Raw genomic sequence first — 20283 nt, 5'->3', positions numbered from 1 at the left:
TTGCCTTTCAAAGTTCTAAGATCCTCTCATTGTATAAAAAAAGAGCAACATAACACCATTTACCTCCTTTGGTCACTTGCCCTTACTGTACATTTACATACATGTGCAGGTACACTGCCTTTCAAAAATATTAAGTGAGGACATTTCTTTACAGTTAGTTTTGCTGTATTCTGAAAACTGAGACAATAAATCAGATTTTCAACTTTTATTTCCAGTTATGAACATCTTCATGTGATACAAAACTTAAAAGCATTGCTTGTAATTAATGAGACTTTTGTTAGAAAATGTTGACATTTTGCCAATGTTTGTGATCTCACAGAGTGAGTTGCAAAATAAAATTTCTTCATTGAAGGAAGCTATGGAAACTCGTGATCTCCAGTACTTCAAACTTAAGGTGAGGTGGCTGAGAGTTCCAGCTTTTTTTTTTTCAACTAAGGGGCATAAATAAAATGAATGCCCCTTCTTCAGTAACAATATTTAATCTGTTCAATTTGATTTAAAAAAATGTAATGTGTAGTTTTATTTTTATACATTTTTTTAAACGTCCTGATAGTGCATTGAAACAAATTAAATGTTTTTGTTTGTTTTTATTTAAAGAAAGATATGGAGACTGTCTCTGAAGAGCTGAAGAAGAAAAGCAAAATTGCTGATGATCTTCAGAGTATGGTACATATGATGGAGTATTTTTTTTATATATATATTTTTTCTTTTTGTTTGTGCTGTGTTGAACTACTTGGACCATTTGTTTCCTTCTTTCAGTGTGGTAAGGATTTGTCTGAAGAAGTGGCGAACCTTCGTCTTTCTCTAGATGATGCGGAGGCCTTTGGACGAGAGACAAGGAAAGAATGGGCAGTTCTGCGCAGTGAAAACATTGCCCTGGAAGAGTTGAAGGTAACAAATTGGACAAAAGACATCAATTTCCCTCATACCAAAACATTTGGGTCTGTCATCAAAAGACTGCTAGTATAAGAGATCAACAGTACGTCCTTTATTGCAGGTTATTTATATCTGGATCCATACATAACTTGGAAGATAGAACCTTATGTGTGAACCCAACCTTTTTTTCATGTGATCAAAAGTGTTGGAACATTTGACTGATGTTTTGTTGCCCAGGTGTTCTATGACATTATTAATATGTATGAAATGTGTATTAATTATTTATTAAAGTAAGCCGCCAATAACCATTCTCCACAGAAAAGGCTTACACCCAAAAAGATTTATTTTTGATCAAATGTCGGCAAATACATGTGTATGCGGAGGTAAGAAATGCATGTGTATGCGGCGGTCCACTGTATGAGTAAGCAAATTGAGTTTTGTTCGGAAGCTGATTTTCTTGTCATTATCTTCTCTTCAGATGACCCTGACTGTCAGCCATGAAAAGATGGAAGCTGAAGTCAACAGCCTGCATTTCCAACTTAAGGCTGAAAAAGCTAATTTCCGGAAGATGCAGGCGGATCTTCAGAAAGAGCTCAATGTTGTGTTTAACGAGAACATCAAGCTAACCACTCTACTTGATGGCAAAGCCCCCAGAAGTAGGTTTTTATAAAATGTTATAATGCCACTGCTGGGCGCTGCTAATCCTCAAAGTAGCCCAGCCTTGTGGCAGTGAATTTTGAGAGTGATGGCAAGTGATGAAATGTTTTCTGTCCACAGATATGATGGATAGTGTGGAACTTGAGAGAACAGTGGCCAACCTGAAAAAGGAGCTTGCAACATCTCAAGAAGCTGAGGGAGACCTGAGAGCTCAGCTGCAGGAACTCAGGTCACTTCAGGCTCCCCCTTTCGAAGTGAACAACCTGGAGAAGGAGGTTTGTTTGTTTATGGAGCAAAACCTCAAACTCAAATACCATCTTTTGGGGGGCCCGGGGAGCACATTTTCCAAAAAGACCCTAATTATAGCGGAACATACTGCTTAGATGCCATAAGAAATGGCTTTAAACTAGATATTTTTTTTTTTCCAGGAAAAGTTCAACTTAAAATAATTGGTTCAACTTTAACATTGCTGTATTACATTTACAATTAAACTGATTTTGGAGACCCCTGATGTACTGTAAGAATTATCCAGGTTGTCCCATAGATTATTCCATCGATTACGAGGGGTCTTTATGGTTTTAAAATTATTCTAGTTTTGACGCATATATTTTTGTGGTCGACTTAATTTTTTTTCTCAGCCCTAACTGTAAGCATATGCAGTGTCGATACAAGTACTTTAAAAAAGGAGGATAAAGAAAATCTTGTAATGTCTGATGTTCAGATTTCTGCTGAAGAGATGGAGAAGCAAGAGTCAGTGGTTGCCGCTCTTACAGAGGAGAGAGACCAGCTCCGGATGGATCTACAAGAAAATATAGATTTGGTCAGCTTTCACCCTACCGCTCTACTAAACCTTTTCATTTCTGTCCATGCGTCTTTTTTTTTTTTTTTTTTTTTTCTTTTGTTGTTGTTTTTGTTTGTTTTGCGTGTGTGTGTGTCCAAGTCGCATAGCTCAATCTGCAAGTAATTGTCATGTTGTACGGGATACCGGTACCATTACCGTACCGTGATTTTTCGGCATCAAAAGCGCCTCGATACCTTTTTTTATTATTATTTTTTTTATGCTTATATAAACAAATAAATGCAGGCATTGAATACATTTAAAAATAAAAAAAAAAGTTCTTAAGCTCGGACTTGCCCAAGTCTGTGTCTAAAAAGCATAGATCCTATACAGCTGCTTATTTGGCCATGAAAATGATCATAACCTGCTCAATACTGCATGAGAGTGGATGTGACACTAATGGCTTTATAAACCTCTGTGCACATGTTCTAGTAGTGATGTTTAAAAAAAAAAAAAAAAACTAGATTTCTTAAAGTTTAATTTACATGTAGTCTATAAAATATAAACAAATTTAGAAAGAAACGTAATATTTATCTCACTCTCCCTTGTCATGTGTGCAAATGTTCATAAGTGGTTGACAATCTTTAAAATGCTATTTTCTTATCAAGCATATCCTAATATTTTGAATTAATTACTTTTTTTATTTGAAGTTCTTTTGTCAGTTATTGTGCTGCTTTTGCTAGTTTTAGAATGTTGTTTTATTTCATGCAGGTATAGTATCGAAGTAAAAATTTTGATATCGTGTCAACACTAATTATTGTCGTCAAAACAGATGATTGAGAATCAGGAAGAGCTGAGGACTGCGCTTGGGAAAATAGTTGATCTGGAACAACAGCTGAAAGATTCCCAAACATCCAAGTTAGGAAAGCCTTTTGATGACATGTCTACAGAGCTTGAGACGCTTCAAACACAAGTGAGTTGCCAAAACATAATTTTAAAAAAATGTGGAATGCCACATTGGACAACTTGATAAAGACAATTCTATTTTTTTTTCAATCCATAAAACCTGAGACATGCACTTAACAGGCCAAGACATAACCATTTGCAAATACAAAGATCCAGTACAAGAGCTGTATCAACTATTGTTTAGGATAATGCTCAGTTTTGATTGATGCAATTGGATATGAATGTGTCATTACTGTTCCAGTAGTCTCCACAATGAAAACAACACAAGGTACCGTATTTTCACGACTATAAGACGCACCTTTATACAAGCCTATTATTATTTTTATTATTTTTAAAACAAAAAAAAACATATAAGCCACACATAGCTATGTAAAAAAAAAAAAAGATATTCACTGCATTTACATAACGATTATGAACTGTAAATGTACCTGAACAGATTCTTTCCTAACGGTGCCTGTTTACACTGCAGCAACGTTGCTGATTAAAACTGAACAGAATTAAGAGAAAATAAACAGTACATTTCACTGCCAGCTGACGCTCCAATTTGTCAGCTAGGGTCCACCAGAAACAACAGAACATACCTAACATGAGCCAATCACATTCATGTGCACTTCAAGGACCTCTCGGAAAACATAAAATCAAAGAGTTACAGCACCTAATGCAATAATCTAGTGCATAGCGCCCTCGCCTGTTGAACTCCTCCACCTGCAGTCACATCCGGTTAATGGCAAATGTATTGAATTGCACTGTAATTCCGGTTAGAGCGGTGGAAGAAAAAGCCGCATGGCTCAAAACCTAGGAAAAAAGTTGTGCCTTATAGCCCGGAAAATACGGTAATTGTTTGTAGTGATTTAGTGTTGTTGTACTGCACCCTATACGCTTCTTGATACTCCCTCGTCAGCGCGGGCGACAACTGCCGCATTGCATCACGTGACCGACTCGTGTTGGTGACGGGTCTGCAACACATTCCGCACACGTCAGAAATTGTAGCTGCGTATAGGACGTTGTGCGCATTCTCTTTTGTGATTGGTCCGTTGTGTCACATGTTGCGATGACGTATGCTTTTCCCCAGCTCGGTTCTACACACACGTTCCTACCTTCCTGATTGATTTCGCAATACAATTAAATGCATCGTCTAGTCATCTAGGTCCCTCTGTTGCAGCAGGCACGATATCCATTGTTGTCGTCGTCGTCTTGATCATTGCTCGGCAGTAAAAACGCCGACCGGAATTGCCCATAAAAGGAAGAGGAAATTCCACCCTCATCAGTATCAGCCGTAGCGACACCTCACCACTTGGAGTCAATCTGCAACGCATTTTCAAAACAATGCGTGTGGGTTGTGCGCGAGTATAAAGGCAAACTGCGTGCGGCATTGCCGCAGTGATGTGCTCCCGGACATCGCCTCCGAGTGTATAAAGAAGCCTTAATGAGGGCTGTGTCTAATAGTTTGGTTAATTGGCCTTTGGTTACTTAGTGCATGATTCAAAACTAAATTATATATTAGGGCCTCTCAGATTGGGGAGCAGGCGTACTGGTCACAAAGTCCACAGTTCAGTTTTGTGGTCACAGTTTTCATTCAAATGTGCAGACTGCCAAATAAAGTACTCAACAATGAAGTTGAGTACCAACATCTTAAAGCAAAGAAAACTGCGTCATCACATTATCGTAGTATACCCCCCCCACCCCCTCTTTTGTGTTGACTTCATGTAGCAAGCCGTGTGTGTCTGTTAGGATGTTGGGGTGTATGTTGAGGCTTTGTGACCTGTGAAAAATGCCATTATTACTTTCCTTTTGCTCTTTTATTTTATATATTGTATGTTTTTGACCCACTAATGCATACTTGAGTAGTACAGTCAGTTCTGATTCCAGCCTAGTCCGTCCCTCTGATTTTTCCACAGACAGTCATGTTTGTTTTCCCATTTCAGAAAGAGCAACTTCAGGCTACTCTGCAAGTGGTCACTGAGCAGAAGAACCAACTAGAGGGAGAGCTGCAGCAATTTATTGATGGGGTATGTGGAAGTTTTCCCTTATTCACGTTGCAAAATAACATTTTGCCAAGCATGAAATGATTTTGCAGTCTACTGTATTTCTTTCTTTTTTTTTTTTTTTTAAATCAATATTAGGCTTCAGAGAACCAAAGCCTTCTACATTCCCTCCAATCTCAGTTTCAAGAGCAAGTTCAGAGAAATAATGACCTTGAAAGAATGGGTCAAGAAAAACATGCTCGACTGGAACATCAAGTTTGTTAAAACATATATATATATATTTTAAAATGTAACATGTTTTTATAAATACCCTAAACCTCCACTTGTTTCCTCATTTGTAGCTTGAAGAGTCTCAAAAGCTTCTACATTCCCTTCAAGATGAGTTTGACGAGCTGAAGCAGAAGAATTATAATCTTGTCAAAGTCACTGAGGAGAAGGAGTTTGATTTTGAGCAAAGTGTAAGTAACAACAGTTGTCATTGATTTATTTTTCCCAGATGAGTTGTCCATCCTTGAACTGTTGTTTGTGCCTATAAAAATACACCTCTTTCAAACAGATGAAGATTTTAAGTGGAGAGCTTGAAACGGTGAAAGCAGAGAGGGGTGACCTATGTTTCAACAAGGAAGCCGGGCATCAGACTTTCATGGAAGAGAATCGGAAGTTGCTGTGCAGAGTGACGTCCCTCAGTGAAGAGAGGGATCAGCTCGTTGAGATGGTGGAGCACCTGAGACGGGAGAAGGTCCAGCTCAAAACAGAACATGAGGAAAATATAGTGATGGTAAGGGACTCTATATAGTTTAAAAAATGGCCCATCAACTGGGGATGTCCATTATAATCCATTAAGTGGTTATAAATCATTTTAAAAAAACAAGCACCCGCTTGTGTCTTCAGGGATGAGTCTCAAGATTAGGAATCATTGTCCTAAAGAGTTAGTAACAGGAAGTTGTTCTTCTTTGTATAAACATTGCCGATTGTACTTCCATCCCAGCAAGCAATATGATTCATATCCAGTGGTGTAGATGATATAGGATTGGTGGGTTTTATAAACCCACAGGCCCTCTTGTGGTCAAACTTGTTTATTATTTTTTTTATTGAAATGTTTCCACGGTTGACCCTCGTAGCCCAGAGTGTAACTTCAGAGTGAGTCACTGCATTGTGTTGGGTGGAATTAGTGACCCCACCCCACACACACACACACCTACCCAATTATAACTGATCCATGCGTCTATTGAATGTGATTGGCTGAGATGGCTTTTCTGGAATAAAAGCAATGTTGATGACATTTGCAATTGCAAAGATGTTTAAAAGGCAGAAGACTACCGCATATCGCATAGGAGTGGGAATCTACGGGTACATCATGATACGATTTTGATTCAGAGGCCCATGATTCGATTCAATTCCGATTCAGAGGCCTATGATTTGATTCAATTCTGATTCCGATGCATCACTACATTGGCTTACATTTTATAGTCCCTGCAAAACACTGGTACATTTTTTTTAAAACAAAAAACTCAAGGAAGAGCAATGATTTGTATTTCACACTTTGACTTCGCTGCGCTCGTATGACGTTTTGTTTGTGCCGCCATCCTGTCACATATTAGCTTAGCCTAGCACAGACATCTGACGTACAAACGCACTTAATGACTTGCGCAGGCCTTTAGTTTTTTATTTGAACTTTAAATATTGATTATTAATACGTAATTAATTGATAGGAATCGATTCAGAATCTTTTTAATACGCCGAACGATGCATCGAAAAAACGATTATCGTTCCCACACCTAGCATCGCAAATTCACCCATTCTTGATGTGCTTGCAAAATTTGGTGAGTTTTGAAGCATTTTAAGGGCGTCAAATTACATCTTAAACAGGCGGCAGTATAATAATAGAACACTAAAGTCCTAAGGGCGGGAATGGATGGCAATAAAACAAGGCAGCTATTGCACTTCTAATCACTGTCATGGTCTATTCCTGGCTTACTTGTTCCTTACTTTTTTTTAATGTTTTTCTTTCGTCTATTAGCATGTGCAATGTCGGTGCCCTTTGACCTCAAAACCCATGTGGAATACAGCCCAGCAATGCCACTGTTCATATCTTTGGAATCTAAAGAGCAAATATTATGGAGTTAGTGAGAGTACACATCAGCAGACCATCTAATCCAGATACGGGCAATTTATGTGATGGAGGAGGCTGCAGTTTTTCATCAGTGCTACTGGGGGCTTTATAGGCTCACACGCACTTCCTAACCAGATGCATGATCTGTTAAGTTATGTTTTTCTTACAGCGCATGTGCGCAAGGTTTTGGGGGTACCGCGAGATTGTTTTGAGCGGACTCTTGTTGGATGTTATGCTTGCAAGTGCGCGAGGGAAGTAAAAGCGTTTTTTCCTCCAAATTGTCTCTGGTACTGAATCAACAAAAACAACACAATGTAACTGTAGTGATTTAGTGTTGTTGTACTGCACCCTAATTAAGGCTGTGTCTACTAGTTTGTTTAATTGGCCTTTGGTTACTTAGTGCATGTTTCAAAACTAGATTTTATATTAGGGCCTCTCAAATTGGGGGTCAGGGGTACTGGTCACAAAGTCCACAGTTCAGTTCATATCAGTTTTCAGTCGAATGTTCAGACTGCCAAATAAAATAATCACCAACAAAGTTGTGTACCAACATCTTAAAGCAAAGCAAACTGCATTATCACGTTATCATGGTACACCTCCTACCCCCTCCTTTGTGGTGACTTTCAAGTAGCGAGCCATGTGTATCTGTTAGGATTTTGGTGTATGTTGCGACTTTGCGACCTGTGAAAAATGCCATTACTACTTTCATATTGCTCTTTTATTTTACATATTGTATGTTTTTGACCCAGTAAAGCTTACTTGAGGAGTACCGTCAGTTCTGATTCCAGCCTAGTCGGTCTGATTTTTCCACAGACAGTCATGCTTGTTTTCCCATTTCAGAAAGAGCAACTTCAGGCTAGTCTGCAAGTGGTCACTGAGCAGAAGAGCCAACTAGAGGGAGAGCTGCAGCAATTTATTGATGGGGTATGTGGAAGCTTTGCCTTATTCACGTTGCAAAATAACATTTTGCCAAGCATGAAATGATTTTGCAGTCTACTGTATTTCTTTCTGTCTTTTTTTTTTTTTTTTTTTTTTTTTAAATCAATGTTAGGCTTCAGAGAACCAAAGCCTTCTACAGTCCCTTCAATCTCAGCTTCAAGAGCAAGTTCAGAGAAATAATGACCTTGAAAGAATGGGTCAAGAAAAACATGCTCAACTGGAACATCAAGTTTGTTAAAACATATATAGATATATATATTTTGAAATGTAACATGTTTTTATAAATACCCTAAAGCTCCACTTGTTTCCTCATTTGTAGGTTGAAGAGTCTCAAAAGCTTCTACATTCCCTTCAAGATGAGTTTGACGAGCTGAAGCAGAAGAATTATAATCTTGTCAAAGTCACTGAGGAGAAGGAGTTTGATTTTGAGCAAAGTGTAAGTAACAGCAGTTGTCATTGATTTATTTTTCCCAACCGAGTTGTCCATCCTTGAACTGTTGTTTGTGCCTATAAAATACACCTCTTTCAAACAGATGAAGATTTTAAGTGGCGAGCTTGAAACGGTGAAAGCAGAGAGGGATGACCTCTGTTTCAACAAGGAGGCCGGGCATCAGACTTTCATGGAAGAGAATCGGAAGTTGCTGTGCAGAGTGACGTCCCTCAGTGAAGAGAGGGATCAACTCCTTGAAATGGTGGAGGAACTGAGACGGGACAAGGTCCAGCTCAAAACAGAACATGAGGAAAATATGGAGATGGTAAGGGACTACATAGCTTTGATGATTTTGCCATCTACTGCGTTTCTTTCTCTCTCTCTTAATTGGGCCCCTTGAAACTTTTTTCTTATTCAAATATTAGGCTGCAGAGGACCAAAGCCTTCTACATTCCCTCCGATCGCAGCTTCAAGAGCAAGTTCAGAAAAATAATGACTTTGAAAGAATGGGTCAAGAAAAACATGCTCAACTGGAACATCAAGTTTGTTAAAACATATTTTTAAAAATGGAACATGTTTTTATAAATACCCTAAACCTCCACTTGTTTCCTCATTTGTAGGTTGAAGAGTCTCAAAAGCTTCTACATTCCCTTCAAGATGAGTTTGAAGAACTGAAGAAGAAGAATTATAATCTTGTCAAAGTCACTGAGGAGAAGGAGTTTGATTTTGAGCAAAGTGTAAGTAACAACAGTTGTCATTGATTTTATTTTTCCCAGATGAGTTGTCCATCCTTGAACTGTTTGTGCCTATAAAATACACCTCTTTCAAACAGATGAAGATTTTAAGTGGAGAGCTTGAAACGGTGAAAGCAGAGAGGGACGACCTATGTATCAACAAGGAAGCTGCGCATCAGACTTTCATAGAAGAGAATCAGAAGTTGCTGTGCAGAGTGACGTCCCTCAGTGAAGAGAGGGATCAGCTCGTTGAGATGGTGGAGCACCTGAGACGGGAGAAGGTCCAGCTCAAAACAGAACACGAGGAAAATATGGAGATGGTAAGGGACTCCATCTAGGTTAGCTATCAAGCCATTTTTGATTCCAAAAAAAAAAATCACGGAATGGTATTGGTACCTGGACCCCGTGCAACACTCACTCAAGTTCTCTTTAACAAATGAGAATCTCATCTTCGCCCTATCTTAGGTACCCCCAAAAACCCCTTGCACACATGCGCTGTAAGGAAAAACACAACTTAACATGTACATTTCCATCAAGACATGCAACGCTACATATTTCTTCATCTTCTAAATACTAATGTTCTTACTTACAGTAAGGGTAGTCTTAAAATACAGTAAATTATTCTCTCTGACAAATGCTGATTGCCTTTAGGTAGAGCAGCTGGAGGAGCAGCTAAATACATTAAAGGAAAATCAAACGGTGGCTCAAGCAGAAGCAGTCATGTCACAGCAGGTTTGTTATGAACTTTTTTTTGTCTTCATACATTTAGTTCTGTAATGCCAATTCACACCAATATACATTACAGATGGGCCAAGTTTAGGGCCACACTCTTCTCCTACAGAAGTAAATGTATTATTTTCCCACACTGAAAAAAGTGGTTGAATTTACTCCATTTGATTTCGTCAAGTGGTTGCACAGAATAAACATCTGTATCCAGAGATATTTTTAAAGTAGATGCATAGTCTGCTTAAAAAATCTATCTGGATTCAGATGCTTTTATTTCGTGCAACTACTTGACGAAATGAAATGGAGTAAAGCTTTTTTGTCAGTGTACTGTGCAGAATACAGTAAAACCCGCTACTCATTGGTATATTATTTAAAGTTAAGCAACTTTAGCTAAGGTGTTGACAAATGTATTATTGCATTGAAACACTTGAAGGACAGATTGACATTGTCTTAAAGGGCCTATATCATGCTCTTTTAAGCTTTCCACAGTTAACTCTAGGCATATAAGATTATCACCTTTGGCACAATGGCCATCTAATTTCTTCTGAAACATGAGTTATTTTGGTGGCTATTTTTCTAACCTGAAAGAAAGATGCCTGGCTCACGAAAACTCCGCCTCTCCCCGTGTGGCTTCCACGCCCCTTTCACGACATCATCCTAATGCCGGCTGGTGCGCATCAAACAATAAATATTAACAAATGGGAGAAAATACTGTGGAGCCTTACGTCCTCAATCCAGAGTCAAGTGGCAATCTTTACCGTTTGTATGGATGAATAGTCCATCAGTGCTGTATAAACGGTGTCACAAGTAGGTTTATTTTTTATACAACAAAATGCATCTAACATATGGCGCTTGCTGCTTGACAACAAAGCTAATGTTAGTGCATTAATGCCAATATTATGTCATCATTTAGCTAGCAGTTTGATTGACTTAGAGCTCTGGCCTCTCCATCAGGTTTGATTGTTGTAATTGCGGCAGTTTTAAGGTTTCGTCTTCTGCCCAATTCACTTTGGTACTAGCTAAGGGTCACCAGGAAGTCCTCTGAGAAATAATGATCACAGGCAAACAGTTGCTGAATGGTCTGTCGCCGGGGAGGCCGCTCAATGCGCCTCTTTCCCGGATACGAATGTCAGGCGTCCTGCTGGCCGCTCGGAGAAAGTGGGGGTGCGTTTACTTTGCAGGGGCGGTACGGGAGTGCCTCCCCCAATTTGACACTGTAAAATTGAGTGAAGACCCAATCATTTTCTTGCATCGGGGGGAGCTGGTGCTTAGAGAGCATGAATGGTCAGAGAATGGAGAAAACACCCCTTTGGGGAGGTTTTTGTTGAGGAATTAGCATTTCAACATAGCTAAAAGCCCCAAATTTGATTTTTGTATGATATAGGCTCTTTAAATTTTGTCTATTTAGCACAACATTTAGATAAATCTCCACAAGCAAAACTTGGATGGCCTTAAACTTTATTTTAACAAGAATAAGACAAAAGAGAAAACTCATTAAGCAATTTATATATAATAACATTGCGTTGTATTTCTTTTGTGTTCGTCGACACTCAAGGTTTCACTACCGTGCTATTCTTATTCACCTTTTCAGTTGCTCGTTGAAGCAAACGCAACCATCTCTGTACTCAATGAGAAGCTTACAGTTTGCGACCGAGACTTGACCGGTTCCAAGGTGACTTCATCATCAAGGCTGCACGACTCAACTTTGCAACTTCAGGTAAATGCGTCATGTTGCATTTTTGCTGGGTACGGAAGTAGTGAAATCATCTCTCCTTGCTTTTACATCACACATACCCCCCGCAAGCTTCATAGTACTTTATCTGATACCCCTCAAATGATACAATTTCCAGGAGTTATTTGGAAGACTGGATCAATTTATAGACGAATCCAGCCAGCCTCACCCCGCATTCAAAGATGACATTCTGAGGGTGGAAAATTTCCTCAGTGCCGGGGTCTACGACTCCTTTCCTCAAGCCACGGTCAAAGCCCACAACATTGTCTGTAGCCTGGGACTCAAGCATTTGAGGACTTTCCGGAATATTATTGTAAATAACATGCGTTCTTTCCATTTGATTTTTTCCTTCAAGTCCTTTCTTAACATACAGTATTTACCAAATTCTGCTCTTTGCTTTTTACAGGATGCCCTTCTGGGCAAGGCGAGGGTATACAAGAGGATTTTTCAGGAGTCGATCAGAATTGATGTGTCTATCTTTGAGGAGCGGCGCTCGCAGGATGTGTTGCGATACAGAGCCTACTCTCCTGAAGACCTGGACTGTTGCTCAGACCAGGAACACAGACTGGGTGAGCTGGTTAAAAAAAGACAGTTCTATGTGCAGGTGAGCTTTCCTTACTGGCCGTTTTTCTGTTACGCGGGGCTCGGAGGATTACTGCACATCTTCTTGTTCTTTGATGCTTTTAAAACCGACATACATGCTTGGTTTTACAGAAATTGGGCGACATTTTGGAGAAACTTTGGGCAGGCTTGGAGTCTTACCGCAATGAAGTTTCCGCTGAGGTCAGAGAAAGGATGAGGTTCTTGAGGCTGGTGCAGGATGAGCACACCAGGCCGCCATTACTTGTCAGTAGGATGCACAGCCTCTTTAGTACTGAGGCTGACAGCAGATCAGCAGTGTTGCAAAGCAGACAAATGTTTTTGCAGGTATGGTCCATGTTCTCATTTATTTATTTTTCAGCCTAACTTGGTGTGCATTTAATTTGATGCTTTGCAATTTTTTTTATATTAGCCTGGCGCCGATTAAGGGGGGGAAACATTAGCCAGGCTATAACTGTTCTTTCAACAGACGGTAACAGTTAAATGTTTAGATGCTTAAGAGCCATGTGCCTATATTGTTCTATTGTTCAACTAAAGGCCAAACGGCATTACAGCATATGCACCGTGGATGTTCTGCGCATTTTGCTTGTAGTGTTTACTGTACATGATTTGTTTCAAAGCCTTCTTTTGCACCATGTGTTTAAAGTGAAGGCACTACAAACTCCATGAACATTTGTCTAGCTGGTGAAAAAATATTGGAACCCTGCAGATATTTCTCTAGGAAGTCATTCCAAACAAGCGCCGAGCCTGAAAAATGTGTGAGCACATCAAGATGAAGTTATTGGATTTTATAAAGTTCTGCGATTCAATTTAGTTGTCAAATTGCTGTGGTACATCAAAGTACCACCACAGTCTGTTGGATGACAATGAAAAATCTTCTACTCTAATCGATTATAGTTTGGATAATTCCTTCCAGATCCCAAAGAGTTGTATCATAAAATTGTACTTGCATTTTAAGACATTAATTGACCTTTTGGCCTAATTTTGCCATTCAAACTTCAAATCACCACTAAATTGGAAAGATGCGACTAAGGATATTCATACATAGTCAAACATACCCCTAAAAGGTATTCTGGAAAATGACAAAGGGGGCAGTGCTCAAAGCAGCAGCAAAAATTGTTGGCGAGTTGTCAAACCAATGTCACCAGTACATTTGTGATCTATTTTTTAAACATCTTTTATAAACGTTAAGAAAAAAAAATTAAGTACCACTTATATAGCTAACAATATAATGTTATTTTAAATGTACTGTACTAAATTCCCTTAACTGTGATTGTTTGGCATTGGCAATTTTGTAAATTTAGTGTGTCGTTTTAGAGATTTTTATTTATTTTTTGTTAAAGGCTTTAAAAAAAGCTTTAAACTTTTTTTTTTAACATGTTATTTAATTTAGAGAGAACTTGAGAGGTTCATTGCACTTTGGAACAACAAACCCCTAGTGGTACATAACAGAATTGATGCGAGCATTCAAGGATTTGGAGTTTGGCTCTGAAATTGCCTTTGCATACCAAAGCTCATCGTCTCTCTAATCCCTTTGCAGGGCATCATTGATGACCGCAATGTTCAGTGTCAGGAAATGCAGCAGGTGGTGGCGCAGGCTCATTTCCAGTTGGAAGAAGAAAAAAGCAAGCGTGTCATTCTGCAACAGAAGCTGGAGGAAACTCCAACAAGGCCGGAGCTGACGTTGCTCAGTCACAACCAAGAACTTGTTCTACTCCATCAATCCGAGGAGAAAGTAAAAGTAAGTGTCATCAGTCTAGTTCATGACTATCACAGCATGTTATCACCAACAGTTTACGTGCTTCAATTAGTGCAAGATGTTCTCCATTGATATTGCAATTTTTTGACACAAAAGCACTTTCGCAATTCTTAGCATTACCAGGTAATGCATGAAAGGATGAAACACCTTTTTTTCTGTACAGTACAGACATTGACATGATGTGTATTATCAAAATAGTGACATGCTATCTATATCAGGCATTGTGTCTCAAGAATGAGCAGCTCGAAGAGGCCAGGCAAAAAAACAACAGTTGCATCTCTGGCTACAAGACAGCCATTCAGCAACTTGAGACGGAACTTGTGGCAAGTCGAGTCCAAGTTGAAGAACTAAAGAACACCATCAAAACCCTGACGAGCCAACTGCAAGAGTCTGAGGTTGGTTTCAACTTCACTACTTACCATAGTGGACATAATTCATGATTATCTCACTCCCACACATACAAGACTAAACGCTCTTACACAGACTGCTGAATTTTATTTTTCTCACATATACAAATCCGAAAGCTCACATTAAAAAAGTTTTTTCACTCACAACTAAAGCACACAGACTCTCCTGAAATGATTTGACATTTACACCCTGTCTTCCTGATAGAAACTTGCCCCACCTTCAGTTGCTGAGCTGCAGAAAGCCCAAGCTCAATTGTACATGAAGGAAATGGAGTTGAGCGTTGCTTCTGATAAACATCAACAAGAGTAAGGACTGGCCGGAACAGTACCAGCACCACATTCTCCCTCTTCTTGACATTCTGCCCCAAATATGTCTCGCAGGATCGAGAGGATGACTACTGTTCTGCAAATGAAGGAAGACTTAGTGAGGAAACTGAAGGAATCTCTAAGGACGTTGCAGCAGCAAGGAGAGGAGTCATGTAAGGCAGTGGCTCTCAAATTTACACGTACACTTTACAGTACCACACCAAAAAAAAAATACTAAAGCGACATTTAAATACAGGAGCACAGTTTGCCGCACTGTTCTTCAAGAATTAGGCATATTATTGGATGACACTAATAACATTATGCATGGTATGAACATTTACACGTTAAAAATTGTACCTAAATACATGTTGGAAAACATAGTTTGAAAACAGTAAAAACAGGACTGCGCTTAATGTATCACCAATCTTTGGTGTGGAGCCAGCATACTGCTTGCAGAATCATGGAGGTGAGGGAAGTAGGACTGTCACTATCAAATGCTTTTAGAATAGATTATTCGATAGATTCATCAAATCAGAATTTTATTTTGCATTAGTGTATTTCAAAACCATTTTTCCTCCCAGATTATTGTTGAACCAATTATTGTTGTTTTGGTCATTTTTAGTGATTGTAAAAAATAAAAGAAAAAAATTCAGCAATAGCACCTGAGAGGGTTTGATGCTCCAAACTTTTAAGTAAAAAGTAAAAAACAGATGTTTGCAAATGTTTTATATTGATTAAACACAAAAGTTTGGCTACTGTGCCACCGATGTCAGAGTTTGGTCCACATTGCCGGCAGTAAGTCGGATTAGTTTCCAGTGAGGGTTGGACTCCACCAAGACTGCCCTTTGTCACCGATTATGTTCGTACCTTTTATGGACAGAATTTCTCGGCGTTGAGGGGGTCCGGTTTGGTGTCCTCAGTATCGCAGCTCTGCTTTTTGCAGATGATGTGGTATTGTTGGCTTCTTCAAACCGCGATCTCCAACTCTCACTGGAGCGGTTGGCCGCCGAGTGCGAAGCGGTTGCGATGAAAATCAGCACCTCCATATCTGAGAACATGGTCCTCAGGCGGAAAAGCGTGGAGTGCCCTCTCCAGGTCAGGGATGAGATTCTGCCCCAAGTTGAGGAGTTCAAGTATCTTGGGTTCTTGTTCACGAGTGAGGGCAGGATGGAACGTGAGATCGACAGGCGGATGGGCGCAGCGTCTGTCGGGGTGCGGACTCTACATCGGTCTGTCGTGGTGAAGGAGGAGCTGAGCCGAAAGGCGACGCTCTCGATTTACCGGTCGATCTACGTTGTTACCCTCACCTATGGTCACGAGCTATGGGTCCCAGATCCAGATGATGGATGCTTGGATAAACACAAAAGATAGCCAGTCCGCTTTTATGAAGGACTACAGACATCAAAATAAAAAGGTCTTACTAATAATAGATCTTCTGTGTTTTTGTTGGAAAATTGTTTACACTATTTCACTGTCTATGACAACCCTGTGCTCTATTTTCCACACATGGTCTGGACAGAAGAATAGTGTTTTCCTAATCTGCATTGTCAGATATCTGATTGATAGCGTGTTTTCATATACATTTGTAAGAAGCCTGATTCTGATCAGAGGACATATTTGTACTCAATATTAAATGGTGCTAGAAAAATGAGCATATTTTTGCGGTTGTCATAAATGAATACATGAATATTTAGAGGTCGATTTTTATATCGATATTATATCAGTTTCAACTTTTTCCAACTCATACAAGTTTCTTGAATGCTTCTTTAGTCCTGCAGGGTGAAGAGCTTTGTGACCGAATTCTAAACCCCCGGGGTTTGGTGATCAAGAACAGTGCTGTTCTGCAAAATGGCAAACTGGAGGAAGAAGTCAAACGGCTTCAAATCAAAATCGAGCATCTTGAAAAGTAAGACGAAGACACAGAATAAGGGTCACCGCGTCAGTCAGATTTCCTCTTGACATGTTCTGCTCCGCTCCATCCCCAGCGTAATTTCCAGCCAGCAGGATGACCTGACCAAATGGAAAAACAGAGCGCTGAAGCTGAAGTCAAAGGCCAAAGTGGAAGCTAAGCCATCACCGCCGTGTACTCCCACCAAACGGGAAGTTCCCGTGTTCCCCGACTTCTTGCCTCAGTCACCAAAGAAGTTCGTACTTGCGCCTCAGAAGGGCCTGAACTCCCCAGTCAAGCTGTTGGATTCATCAAAAGTCCCACTGCTTGACTCTCCAAAAAGCAAATTTTTTGACAAAGCCGCAAACGCAGATCTACTATCCAGAACATTTCCCAAAATGTTCTTTGATAACTCCAGTCTTGGAATCAGTGCAGGTAAACTCCTTAAACAAATCCCACGTCTCTGTGCGCTTTATCTGTAAATCGTTGTCCTATTAAGGCTGTTTGTCTTTGTCAGATGTTTGCCATGTTCCCGATGGGGCAATTGCAGAGACCAGTAACTGCGGTCGGTCACATTTTGGGTGTTAATTAACATTTAGTCACTTTCCTAAAATGATGGCTCAAGTCATTTCACTTTTTCATTCTTTTTCAATAACACAAAAATTGAACCAAATACTGATTACTATATATTATGTATTCATTTTATTTCAGGGGCAGAATTGAATGATCTGTTTAATTAAGCATGTTGCTGATTTTAGCAGAAACTGGATGTTCAAGTTAAATATTATTATTATTATTATTATAGTTGAAATTTGACTTGGGCCATTATTTACATTTGGCTGCACTGACACATTGAACTGAACCTGCAACCAGATGCACATCCTTCTTTTTGGGGGCGGGGGGTGAATTTACATTTCTCAATGTGCGTCACATCACTACCTTGTTACTTCGGTGATGCCTAACACGGACGTCGCATATCGCTGGTGTCGGGCAGAACCCTAATACCTTCAAAATCATCGTTTTTCAGAGGACCCCAAAAATGGCACATTTGTTCAAACATTAACATTGTATTGTCAAATAGAGCAAGCCATTTTAAGGACTTTGGGGGGAAAAAACAAATGCATGATGATTTGTGGGGGCGGGGGAATATTAAATTGACTAATTTGTGACAGTATGAGGTTTTGGCCCACGCCAGCGATATCAACTTTATAAGCAAGGGTGTCCAAAATCTACTACACAACCATCGGCCGTTTGGCCCTTGACACATACAAAAAAAAAAATACTCTGCTTGTGTCTAGCCTGCCTGCATTGTACTTTATTTCAAAACAGTGAGCACTATTTTAAAGATCATCATCTTAGTAATGATTGCTCTTGTTTTGGTTTGGAATTTGGAGATGAGTTTCTGCTCGGGATGTCCAGTGCACAGGTGTCAAAATCAGGACACAACGTAGATATGGTTTCCCCTCAGAGGGCTGTTACCACTGTAGAGATCAAATCACTGACCTCAAATAAACACACAACTGGCTGTTTATTGGATTATTACTAAACTCTTTAGCAGCTTTAAAAGACGTGATGTAGCAGATATGATAAATTGAAAGTATGTAATACACATGAAATAAAATTGCTTAGCATACAGTGACTTTACATATTGTTTTGTTTTTTTTCAAGTGGCCCTCGCATCCTTTTCTGTTTGGCCACCCCTGGTTTAAAGTGTCAAACAATTTGTAAGACAACCGGTAATTGATCAGGTGATGGCTGGAGTTGTTATAAACTGATTTTTGTCGTCTCGGGCTTTGGCCAGTGTACACAAGAAATTGTCAAGTGGTGTCATTTTCACAGGGACAGCACTTGGGTTTGGTTCATGAACACCAATTATTAATGACTGTATATTTTTGTTGTTTTTGCAGATGCCAAGTCTGATGGGTGCACCTCTCAGCCGCTGGAGGGCCCAGAGTCATGTGTTACACAGTGAATACAACATTGTTGTTCTTCCCTTTTTATCAGTATGTTTAGAGTTCAATAAAATCACAAAACACTTTTAATACTGGCAGTGTCATTCAGTGATTTGTGATCCACAGGAGAAACTGCAGATAGCCTAAGAAACTCTTTGCTTTATTTATATACTAAGAACACTTTATATTAGTTGTTTACATTTAAAAGTTCTGCGTTTTTTGGGGGAGTTTTTTTTTTTGTTTGTTTTTTTAACTGCATTTAAATGTACTGTTTGTCATTTGAATTACAGTAGTTTGCACCATTGTTTTTTTTTTAAATTCTGTTGGAGCAACTATTTGGTTGGTTCCTCATGTTTTTCAAGTTCTATGTGTCTCATCTTCGTCACAACCTGCAAGATCGTTTTTCTTGTTTGGGAGGTTGTCATAAATATTCCATTGCAGTGTCACATTCAAACCAACAGGGAGCAGACTAAGCTACAGAATTGTATCATTTGAAGCTTTTGAAAATACAATAGATTTCTGGGATTAAACACAGAGCTGTGAAAAAAGTATTTGCCCTCTTATTTCCATCTATCTATTATCCATTCTGCTTATCCTCACAAGGGTCGCGGGTGCGCTGGAGCCTATCTCGTTTTTGGGCAGTAGGCGGGGTACACCCTGAACTGGTTGCCAGCCAATCGCAGGGCACACAGAGAAGAACATTCATGCAAATCAGAAAAAATGTTCAATAAACAGCAAAGTTAAGAGGGTTTTTTTTTTAGATTTTAACACAAATATTTTCTTTTTTTCTGAAATTGAATATCGGCTCCAAATAGCGGCCATCAGCCTCCTTGACTACTAATAATCGGTATCGGCCCTGGAAAAAAAAATATTGGTATATCTCTAGTTAAGAGTAAAATTATTTCTGTTTTATCATGTTATCAAAATAGGTATTGTATACAGTTGACTAATAAAAATATATTTTTCTCCTTTGTGTTTAAGTACATTTCAAAGCCTGTACTTGCTGTACTACATTAAAATAATTGTTTTAATAAGCCCCAGAGGCTAAATAATAATAAAGGAGAACCAAACCAATGCATTTGGAGGTTAGGTAGCATGGAAGAAATCGAAATTCATACCTTTGTACGCCGAATAGACCAGTGTGCAATCCTGAATCCAAAGTACTGACTCCAACAATAATCATATTTTTAGGCTCCTTTTGCAGCAGGGAGAAGCTGGGGAACGGTTTCATTTGTAGACATGCTAAGAAACACACATCAAACATGTCACCACAGTGGGAAAAAAAAAAAAGTACCTCGGAGTCCTCCCCCCATCTTCTGCCCCCATCAACATGTGACAAAAAAAAGTTTAAATTTGGTTTCAGAGGATGAACATATCAGTTTGCAGACGTTCCACTGTCAGGTAAAATGACAGATCGCTTTTACTGTATCGTGAC

General features: G+C 39.4%; 1 protein-coding gene and 1 long non-coding RNA gene across 5 annotated transcripts in view; one reads left to right on the top strand and one right to left on the bottom strand.

Moving 5' to 3' along the window:
- cenpe (centromere protein E) overlaps window positions 1-18938 on the top strand; it is a 26890-nt gene extending 7952 nt beyond the window's left edge. The window contains exons 19-49 of one of the 3 annotated variants that reach the window (XM_086040537.1): window positions 320-394; window positions 598-666; window positions 760-891; window positions 1355-1532; window positions 1654-1808; window positions 2255-2353; window positions 3144-3284; window positions 5203-5286; window positions 5401-5517; window positions 5604-5720; window positions 5819-6040; window positions 8216-8299; window positions 8427-8543; window positions 8634-8750; window positions 8848-9069; window positions 9170-9286; window positions 9365-9481; window positions 9577-9798; window positions 10130-10210; window positions 11796-11921; window positions 12055-12249; window positions 12343-12540; window positions 12651-12863; window positions 14077-14277; window positions 14514-14690; window positions 14908-15008; window positions 15084-15181; window positions 16779-16914; window positions 16994-17331; window positions 17414-17461; window positions 18804-18938. In XM_086040537.1, coding sequence (XP_085896663.1) covers window positions 320-394; window positions 598-666; window positions 760-891; window positions 1355-1532; window positions 1654-1808; window positions 2255-2353; window positions 3144-3284; window positions 5203-5286; window positions 5401-5517; window positions 5604-5720; window positions 5819-6040; window positions 8216-8299; window positions 8427-8543; window positions 8634-8750; window positions 8848-9069; window positions 9170-9286; window positions 9365-9481; window positions 9577-9798; window positions 10130-10210; window positions 11796-11921; window positions 12055-12249; window positions 12343-12540; window positions 12651-12863; window positions 14077-14277; window positions 14514-14690; window positions 14908-15008; window positions 15084-15181; window positions 16779-16914; window positions 16994-17331; window positions 17414-17461; window positions 18804-18868 — 4362 coding nt within the window. In that variant the 3' untranslated portion in view covers window positions 18869-18938. The remainder of the gene's footprint in view (window positions 1-319; window positions 395-597; window positions 667-759; window positions 892-1354; window positions 1533-1653; window positions 1809-2254; window positions 2354-3143; window positions 3285-5202; window positions 5287-5400; window positions 5518-5603; window positions 5721-5818; window positions 6041-8215; window positions 8300-8426; window positions 8544-8633; window positions 8751-8847; window positions 9070-9169; window positions 9287-9364; window positions 9482-9576; window positions 9799-10129; window positions 10211-11795; window positions 11922-12054; window positions 12250-12342; window positions 12541-12650; window positions 12864-14076; window positions 14278-14513; window positions 14691-14907; window positions 15009-15083; window positions 15182-16778; window positions 16915-16993; window positions 17332-17413; window positions 17462-18803) is intronic. The other 2 variants (XM_086040630.1, XM_086040717.1) reach the window with 2 other exon arrangements.
- Window positions 14815-20283, bottom strand: LOC147152897 (uncharacterized). Of its 2 annotated transcripts, none has more exons than XR_015088140.1 (3): window positions 19967-20283; window positions 16316-17018; window positions 14815-16239 (listed from the first exon to the last, which is right to left on the bottom strand). It is a non-coding gene; the product is annotated as an uncharacterized LOC147152897 (long non-coding RNA). The 2 variants fall into 2 exon arrangements; XR_015088136.1 differs by having other exon boundaries at window positions 14815-16357; window positions 16944-17018.

This window comes from Filicampus tigris, chromosome 1 (genome assembly GCF_054856515.1).
Source record: "Filicampus tigris isolate MCC_2025a chromosome 1, RoL_Ftig_1.0, whole genome shotgun sequence".
NCBI classification, from domain to species: Eukaryota; Metazoa; Chordata; class Actinopteri; order Syngnathiformes; family Syngnathidae; genus Filicampus; species Filicampus tigris.
The sequence above is the reverse complement of the archived record's forward strand: the minus strand, read 5'-3'. Positions and strand labels throughout refer to the sequence as shown.